The 9,709-nt window shown below is 46.7% G+C and overlaps 1 protein-coding gene and 1 non-coding gene across 2 annotated transcripts; both read right to left on the bottom strand.

Annotated features, from left to right (window-relative positions):
• Positions 1–2,093: 2,093 nt before the first annotated feature.
• On the bottom strand, positions 2,094–8,656 carry LOC129848735 (transportin-2-like; the record flags this gene model as incomplete). Its single annotated transcript, XM_055915836.1, is given in 6 exon segments — positions 2,094–2,201; positions 3,649–3,735; positions 4,161–4,332; positions 4,827–5,052; positions 7,105–7,257; positions 8,464–8,656. Coding segments are annotated over 6 exon segments (939 nt in total), but the record flags the coding sequence as incomplete, so codon positions are not given.
• Positions 6,794–6,864, bottom strand: LOC129848743 (small nucleolar RNA SNORD41). Its single transcript, XR_008758543.1, has one exon. It is a non-coding gene; the product is annotated as a small nucleolar RNA SNORD41 (small nucleolar RNA).
• Positions 8,657–9,709: the final 1,053 nt, after the last annotated feature.

The raw sequence follows: 9,709 nt of genomic DNA, 5'->3' as shown, positions 1-9,709 counted from the left end.
AGGGAACAGCAGTGAGGCTGCCTTTCACCCGACTCACCATCCCTCCGCTCTGCCTCCAGCTGATGGTCAGTCAGAGGGGAGGGAACAGCGGTGAGGCTGCCTTTCACCCGACTCACCATCCCTCCGCTCTGCCACCAGCTGATGGTCAGTCAGAGGGAAGGGAACAGCGGTGAGGCTGCCTTTCACCCGACTCACCATCCCTCCGCTCTGCCTCCAGCTGATGGTCAGTCAGAGGGAAGGGAACAGCGGTGAGGCTGCCTTTCACCCGACTCACCATCCCTCCGCTCTGCCTCCAGCTGATGGTCAGTCAGAGGGAAGGGAACAGCGGTGAGGCTGCCTTTCACCCGACTCACCATCCCTCCGCTCTGCCTCCAGCTGATGGTCAGTCAGAGGGGAGGGAACAGCGGTGAGGCTGCCTTTCACCCGACTCACCATCCCTCCGCTCTGCCTCCAGCTGATGGTCAGTCAGAGGGAAGGGAACAGCGGTGAGGCTGCCTTTCACCCGACTCACCATCCCTCCGCTCTGCCTCCAGCTGATGGTCAGTCAGAGGGGAGGGAACAGCGGTGAGGCTGCCTTTCACCCGACTCACCATCCCTCCGCTCTGCCTCCAGCTGATGGTCAGTCAGAGGGAAGGGAACAGCGGTGAGGCTGCCTTTCACCCGACTCACCATCCCTCCGCTCTGCCTCCAGCTGATGGCCAAACTAAAGTCGCACTGCATTATTTCTGCCTCATGCACCAATTCAGAAAGTTAAATATTCCTTGATATTGAAAAATAAGAACAAGCTTATCGGAACACTTGGTTTCTAAAAGTTTTGAACAAAGTGTTCACAGTGATGAATAACAACTTAAACATGAACTGACTCATAAAACCAGCAGCTTTATGCTGTACTCACTGAGTCTCTCTAGTCATGGTTTTAAACCTTTGCTGTGTGTTGGAGGCTTCTTTTTGCAGTCTATGGCTCAAAGAAACTTTGCAGACAGTGATCTGGGCTATCTAATGGCCAGCGACAGGCCTATAGGTGCACTTGATTTGCTCTCTGGGCCTGCCGGGTAGGCGGAGTTCTACCTTCAGACACATGAAATGGTTCAAAATGGGAACACTTTCCCTTCCCGGCACTAGGGCTGCTGAATCAAGTGCACCTAACGCCAACAGCACCAGGGCTGCTGAATCAAGTGCACCTACCGCCAACAGCACTAGGACTGCTTAATCAAGTGCACCTACCGCCAACAGCACCAGGGCTGCTGAATCAAGTGCACCTTCCGCCAACAGAGCGAAACTAATAAAAAAAATAGGAACGCAAGGCTTTATCATCAGTAGAGTTGAAAACACGATGGAATTGTACTTTTTATTTATTTGGGGGTGCATGGAAATTTAACCACAAAAGTTATGTGCCCGACGTTATCACAGCCTTTAATTTAAATGTTTACATTTTATTCCTTTAGCAGACGCTCTTATCCAGAGCAACTTACAGGAGCAATAAGTGTCTTGCTCAAGGGCACAGACAGATTATTCACCAAGTCGGCTCAGCGATTCAAACCAACACTTTTAACCACTATGCTACCTACACGCAACAAGTCAATTGGATGGAAACATCTCTGGTGGGAAAACACACAATGTTTTTATGGCGCATGAAAATCTGGTCACCAATTGGTAGGAAACCTAGCTATATCTGGCTTATTTTGTAACAGGTTGTTGATATACATTAACATGGTTCTTCACTGAATGCATGTCTGGTGAATTAACGCGTATAAACTGTACTAGAGAGAGCAATAGCAATGTTGTCTTTTTGTAGGTACTAACTCCACCATGGCTCGTTGGACAATGCCTATGGGAAAAGTTATCATTTTGAGGGGATAAATGCCAAAAATAAGGTCTGTGGTAAACACGGGCTTAGGAGATCTTATACATTTTGTTTTATGAGAATCTTCAACTAACATCACTTTTTGTGAATTGAACTATTAATGTAATCAAAACAAGCACAAAAAAGCTTCATAATTCATAAAGGTCATGTCATTAACCGACTGAGTTACACGAGGTAACTCATATCCAGTTTTTAGAACAACAAGCTGTCGAGCTTTATAGGTTCTTACCATGGCCTGAGCGAGGGTCTTCTGTACTAGGGTTACACAGCGCTGGTAGACAGGCTCACAGTAGGGCAGGAAGCCACTTTGCAGGGCCGTGGCCACCGACGACAGACACTGGGGAGGCACAGGGAGAGACAGGGTTAGTTTGGTGGGCGGGGGACAGAAACAACAAAAATACAGCCTGTGTGTCAACAGGTCAAAGTGGTGTCCTGTCAGTGTGTCATTTCCCTCACTTGCACCGACCTTAAAGGGACAGTTCACAAATTTTTATTTATTTATAAAGCTAGGTCATTTGAAAAAAAGATTCAAATTCTTAAAATTCCCTTTAAGATATAGCATTATTTTACTGTTCCAGTGATTTCATATCAACAAAAGGAGTCAAGGCAAGGGAGTGGATTTATAACTGTTCACATACAGAAGTCAGTCAGTCAGTCCCAGTTTAGATCTCATGAGCCAATTAAAATGGTTGCAAAATCAAATCTGGACGTCAACAGTTTTTTATTTTTTTTATTTTTTTACAAACCCAAGATTGACCAGAGCCTGTCGTTTCCAATGGGAGGAAATGACTCATAGTGGGCAGAACAAGCAAGGAGGTGGGTAGCGCCAAGCACCAGCTAGTGAGATCCTATTGGCGCGTTCTAGTACATATTTGCATATTTTCGTGAGGGAATGCCTACTCTGAAGTGAGCGTGTGCAATAACTAAATTTGCCCTTGCACTCCTAAACACACATTTGTTTAACTTTGGCAACGGGTAAAGTCTGGAAAACACAGTCCAGTCTGTTACAGATTCTAGTTTTAGAAACAGAAAACTGTATGGAGATCAAATGTTCCATCGATGAGAACATGTCAGACTAAATCCATCTGGCTCCATCTTCTCCCACGGCCGGCCAATGGGCTTCCTCTCATCATGTCTGGTAGTGAGTGGAAACGCCAAGCGAACGCTTCACACTTCTACATCCGGTGAAATATCCGTCTTTGTTCTATCCAAGGCTTCCATCATTAAGATGTGTAGTACAGTAAGATGTGCAGTATAATACAGACCATTGGAAGCAAAACAGTCACCCGTTTCCATTGGTATGCTTTGAGAGGCTCTAAGAGCTAAAGATCATTTAAAAAATCAATAAAAAATGACCTACAACATAAAAACAACCTAGTGCCTGATCTCCGGCACCAGTTATTTGTCAGCTGAAGAGGTCAAGGAGACCAGTCCTACCAATATGCTGCTGTGGATCAGAAAACGATCTCTAATTAGCATCATATATGTTCAGATGAGAACATGTCATCACTTCCACAGCAGCAGCTAAACGCAAAGTTATTCTGCAGTCTCTGTAAACACAAACACACTAGCAACAAGCTACCAGCCACTTAAGGATTTCTAGGCTTTTCCTCAACATGCCAGAAAGTCCATTCACCAGAATATCATTATTGTTGGGGTCTGGCTCACGAGACTAGCAACAGCCATAAAGCAATGACGGCAAATACCACAAAATCATGTCTAAGAATGACCACCTCGTGATGCACCAAACATGGTTGTATATAATGTATATAATAATGTATAACCTCCAGAAGTGGAAAGAGATCCTTGTCCTCGTCCTTCAGCTCATTCCATTTGGCAATGAGGGGAGGCATCAGCTTCTGGATGTACTCCTGTAGGGGGAGAGAGGACAGTCATTATACCGTTCAGTAATATTGTGTCTCTTCACCATAAAGATGAAACCTGTGGAAACCAACTAGGTTGAGGTTGTGACGTAGCGACAACCTACATGTGACATGATTTATACACGTGCCTTCTCTCACTAAACAACCTGAGAGTTTAAAATACATCCACACTGGTGATTCAAATGTCCAATGTCTGTTTAGAATTCATCATAGAGGAGAGCAGAGGCAACCATCTTCACCATAAAGATGAAGCTATGAAAAGTAACCAAGGAGGTTGTGATACAGCAGCAACGCACCACAACAGAGGATGTTGTACATCATAAGACAGTATGGAGTTGTTGGCCATGAAGCTGATGCAGCTTGCTGATGTTTTTAAGTGCTAGTTTGCTAACTAAATGAAGATCCAGACTCACAGGCTGGTTGAGGTGATGTCCTACGGAGTCGGCGAGCGTTCCGATGGCGTCGTAGAGGATGAGCAGGTTCTTGTGTTGGTACTTGCCGAAGGCGAACACCAGCGTGTCCAGGATGAAGCTGAGGTAGGGGACCAGCTCTGTACACGCCTCCTCCTCCAGGGTGGCAAATGCACTGAGGGACAAAGGCCAAAGGGTCAGAGTACGAGAATGGACACGTCACACACACGGACTAATATATATTGGACACACAATAACATCTGCTTTAACAACCAAGCTGGCCTATACTCAACCCTTTAGGAGACCAGTCCTACTAATATTCTGCTGTGGATCAGAAAACGATCTCAAATTAGCATCATATATTCAGGCGAGAAACAAGTCATCATTTCCACAGCAGAAGTCAAATGCCCAGTCATTCTGCAGTCTCTGAACACACACCCCCTCTTGGCTCAAATTATTTGTTTTCCTTCAAATCATTTTGAGCGTTTAATTGAGCTTGCCTTGAGTGCCAGGGTTGAACTTTTGGGACTATTCCATTGGTTCCATCACAGCAGGCAAGCTCAGTCAAGCACAGCTTAATTAATTGGGGGGGGGGGGGGGGGGCAGGTCTGACTGCCATAGCTGAACCACATTGACAACACCAAAAGGACCCTCCCACACAGTACACACCTGCAGGCGGCCTCCTGCACCCTCTTGTTGCCGTCCAGTATCCTCTTGAGCAGCTCGGTCATCAGGGGTTTGAGGTGGGAGTCTGGGGGCTGGCTGACCACCCAGTGGGCGTAGCGGGACAGAGTCCAGCAGGCGATGGAGCGCACCAGGGCCTTCTTGTCACACAGGCACGCAATGAGGTGGGGGAGGAGCTCCGGAAGGTAGGGCACCATGCCCTGCATACAGCCTGGAGGGGGGAGGGAGAGAGAGCGAGAGAGAGAGAGAGTGTTTTTGTCACAGACACAGGATGAGGTGGGGGAGGAGTTCTGGGAGGTAAGGCACCATGCCCTGCATACAGCCTGGAGGGGGGAGGGAGAGAGAGCGAGAGAGAGAGAGAGAGAGAGAGAGAGAGAGAGAGAGAGAGAGAGAGAGAGAGAGAGAGTGTTTGTCACAGACACAGGATGAGGTGGGGGAGGAGTTCTGGGAGGTAAGGCACCATGCCCTGCATACAGCCTGGAGGGGGGAGGGAGGGAGGGAGGGAGAGAGAGCGAGTGTTTTTGTCAGACACAGGATGAGGTGGGGGAGGAGTTCTGGGAGGTAAGGCACCATGCCCTGCATACAGCCTGGAGGGGGGAGGGAGAGAGAGCGAGAGAGAGAGAGCGAGAGCGAGAGAGAGTGTGTTTTTGTCACAGACACAGGATGAGGTGGGGGAGGAGTTCTGGGAGGTAAGGCACCACAATGAATGGAATTTTACTTTACCTTTCTATAACGCTATTTTAATATTTGGTTTGTGATTGGGGGTGGGAGGGATCAGTTTAGTAGGGAGGGTATGAGGTCAAAGCATATATTGGAGATAAAACCTCATAATATTAAGTGATCAGTTTAACTATGACACATTGTCTTTCCCTGGTGTATTTGTGGAGAGATTCAATTGAATATTGCCATCTGTGTATCACTTAGGCAACATTCATGTCGATAAAGTTGGATAGAATTTGAATCTAGCTAGCCTGAGGCAAATTCTTTATTGACAACACTCAATTGTAGGCCAAGTCTATTATCAACACAAAGCCACGTGAAGGACAGCCAGTCATCTGGCTTTAAGTGTTTATACGTTTTAATATAAAATATACTCTCAAATGGAATCCAATTAGTGTACATCCTATTAGTGACGTGTTAACTGGGTCAGCGCAGTGGAAAATATATGGCATTACACCTACTCTGCATTAGGACAGTGACACGTCTCCCTATACTGTCAACATCTGCTGTCTGCCTATATTAGTGTGTTACTGACTAACAGACAGGGGGTCATAAAGGGCTGAAGAATGAGAGAAAGAGAAAGTGTAGCCAAATCACAGTGGAGAGAGCGAGACAGAGACAAAGTAGAGCAGCCACGGACAAAAAGGAACGACAGCCCCACTGCTAAGTCAATCTGAACTGACTTAACGCAGCAAGGAACTGATATTACAGAGTTCCACTAGCAGACCTATTTTTCAGTGGCAATCGACGAGACGATAACTGACTAAACAGACCCAGAAAACACACAAAATTCATTAAAATTATTTTTCATTTGGGTTGATGAAAACGAGACTAAATACTGACTACAATCACTAGTTTTTTTACCTGCTGCAGAGTAATGTGTTCTGTCAGTTGGGCTATTGGGAAGAGAATCATGCGATAGGATGTTATGCAGAACGATATGTTGGATGGACAAGGCTATGTATGTTTGTGCACATGGAAGTCAGTGATGTGTTAACTATCGGTTAATGAGGCATGAAAAATGTGTTGACTAAAATATGACTACAATGACATTTAGTGGACTAAAATGGCCCACTATTCCCATATTTTTTTTTTTTACAACAGCTACACTAAATCATTATTCCAATGACAAAAATATGACTGATATTTTAGTCAAAATGACTAAGACTAGACTAAATCTAAAAAAGAGTGGCAAAATGAACAGAGTAGAGAAGTCTGACTGTAGGAGACCTCTGGATCAAACAGTATGAATACTAACACCATCATTAACAGTCAGGAGTTACATAGAATGCATCATATCCAGAGGGACAGTCAACTCTCAATGGAGTGAGAGAGGAGAAAGAACCACTGTGTACTGAACGTCACAGGAGACAGAAGAGCAACAGAGCAGAGAGTAGCAGACAGAGAGAGATCCGATAGAGATGGAGTCAAGAGAGAAAGAGTCCAAAGTGTGGAGGGGGAGACACACAGACGGAGACTGCGCAAGAGAAGGAGATCTATGTGAAGTGTCAACAGTGTGATTGATTGATTTCCTAGTCCTTACCCTCAGCGATGGCCCCCAGCACCAGGATGCCAGACTCCTTGATGACCCAGTCAGGGGAGAAGAGAAGGCCCTTGAGCAGGGGCAGCAGGTGAGGCAGCAGCTCGTCCCGGAACACATTGGCCAGCACATCCAGCGCCGCCGCCGAACACTTGCCTACAGGGAGATAAGAGGGACAAACTATTAAAGGGATAGTTCACTCAAAAACATATGATGCAAAACCCTTCTTTACAGTTTTGCTCTGTACCGAAGTGCTCCATGTTGAAAACTTGACAGCAGGGACACGCACAATTTTGGGGGATTTTATTAACAGTGGACTAATGAACAAAATACTAAGATAGTTTTAGAGTGAACTAGCCATTTAATATCATACTCCTTTCCCACTACTGAATCTGGGCCAAGCCAAGTTGTACAGGTCTGAACAGTAACAGATTCTCCAAATAAACCAACTAAGCTGGCCTGTACACCCATTCCTTTAAGGTGTTCAAGGAGACCAGTCCTACCAATATGCTGCTGTGGATCAGAAAACGATCTCTAATTAGCATCATATATGTTCAGATGAGAACATGTCATCACTTCCACAGCAGCAGCTAAACGCAAAGTCATTCTGCAGTCTCTGTAAACACAAACACACACTAGCAACAAGCTACCAGCCACTTAAGGATTTCTAGGTTTCTCCACAACAAGTCAGACTGGCATTGATGTTGGCGTCCGGCTGACGAGACTAGCAACAGCCTTGAAGCAATGACACAGCAATTTACATAAAATAATGTCTAAGAATTATCCACCTTGTAATCTAGTTATGACACCGGTAAAAAGCTATATCATTTCGGTAAAGGCTAGGTGAACTAACATTCATATACAGAATAACACTTCCATGTTGTTTTATTTCTATACAGACATTGTGATAACAGTGGTCTTCCACCGTTCTGGTGCATCTCTACATGCCAATCGCTCCATTTCCAGACCGCCGCAGGGAGCGTCACTGATGCCAGTAATCACCACTCTGGCTGTGCTGTTCAGGGTTCACACTGTCCAATTAGCACCTCCAGCTCTACTGGTGATGAGACGCTGGGGAGCAGTGCACTAACAGTGGAGAGAGCAGCCAAACAGGGAAGTAACCCAATCACTGCTGTCAGGATGGTGTGAGTACTTCTGACGACACACTGTCCCACAGGAATGACTATCAAATGTATATTATTCCGTTTGGCCAGCACACGCAGACAAGACTCACTTAGAGCCTGCAGCAGACACAATCCTCCTGCTCCATTCATCTACAGTATCAGTCTGTTTTCTCTAACGCTTCTCCACCCTGGCTGCGGTGGTGTCAGTAACTGTCGCTTTAAGTCATGTCCCACTCACGTAGGTTCCAGTCAGATAATGTATCGTCATCATCGTCGTCGTCTTCATCGATGTCCTCCCCCTCCTCGCCCTCTCCTCCCTCGTGCTGCAGGGTGACGGTGCGAGACTTGTGGAAGCGGGGCTTGATGTCCTGCTCACTGTCCGGCACAGCCTCGTCTTCCTCCACATCACCCTGGAGAGAGAGATGTATCATTGCTATGTGTTTTATTTTTCTGGTCCGAGGTCCGAGGTCTGTGCTGTGAAACATGACAGTATGCATAAGAGATTGCTGCACAACACAAAAATATCTGGGACCAGGCTAATATTTAATAACTTGGGCCAAATGTGGTTTCAGTTCAGGAGGAGAGACATTCTCACTCTCAAAAGCATGCTGAACCATGGACATATGGACACAGCTTAGTGCCAGAAACAGCCAGAAGGGTATTAATGCAGTCAAATGATTAACTGTGTGGCTTCTATGACCGAGGACTGTGAGTCAGAGTAACAAGTGCCTGTCAGGGGACATCCCCTGTGGGTTAGCCTGGGTGATGTGTTGTGGAACTGGGAATGTGTGGACAGTTGGCAGAGGAAATCCCCTGTGGGTTAGCCTGGGTGATGTGTTGTGGAACTGGGAATGTGTGGACAGTTGGCAGAGGAAATCCCCTGTGGGTTAGCCTGGGTGATGTGTTGTGGAACTGGGAATGTGTGGACAGTTGGCAGAGGAAATCCCCTGTGGGTTAGCCTGGGTGATGTGTTGTGGAACTGGGAATGTGTGGACAGTTGGCAGAGGAAATCCCCTGTGGGTTAGCCTGGGTGATGTGTTGTGGAACTGGGAATGTGTGGACAGTTGGCAGAGGAAATCCCCTGTGGGTTAGCCTGGGTGATGTGTTGTGGAACTGGGAATGTGTGGACAGTTGGCAGAGGAAATCCCCTGTGGGTTAGCCTGGGTGATGTGTTGTGGAACTGGGAATGTGTGGACAGTTGGCAGAGGGAAATCCCCTGTGGGTTAGCCTGGGTGATGTGTTGTGGAACTGGGAATGTGTGGACAGTTGGCAGAGGAAATCCCCTGTGGGTTAGCCTGGGTGATGTGTTGTGGAACTGGGAATGTGTGGACAGTTGGCAGAGGAAATCCCCTGTGGGTTAGCCTGGGTGATGTGTTGTGGAACTGGGAATGTGTGGACAGTTGGCAGAGGAAATCCCCTGTGGGTTAGCCTGGGTGATGTGTTGTGGAACTGGGAATGTGTGGACAGTTGGCAGAGGGAAAAAC

The sequence above is a fragment of the Salvelinus fontinalis genome, unplaced genomic scaffold, assembly GCF_029448725.1.
Source record: "Salvelinus fontinalis isolate EN_2023a unplaced genomic scaffold, ASM2944872v1 scaffold_1143, whole genome shotgun sequence".
NCBI lineage: Eukaryota > Metazoa > Chordata > Actinopteri > Salmoniformes > Salmonidae > Salvelinus > Salvelinus fontinalis.
Note: the sequence above shows the minus strand (reverse complement) of the source record. Positions and strands in the feature narration are given on the sequence as shown.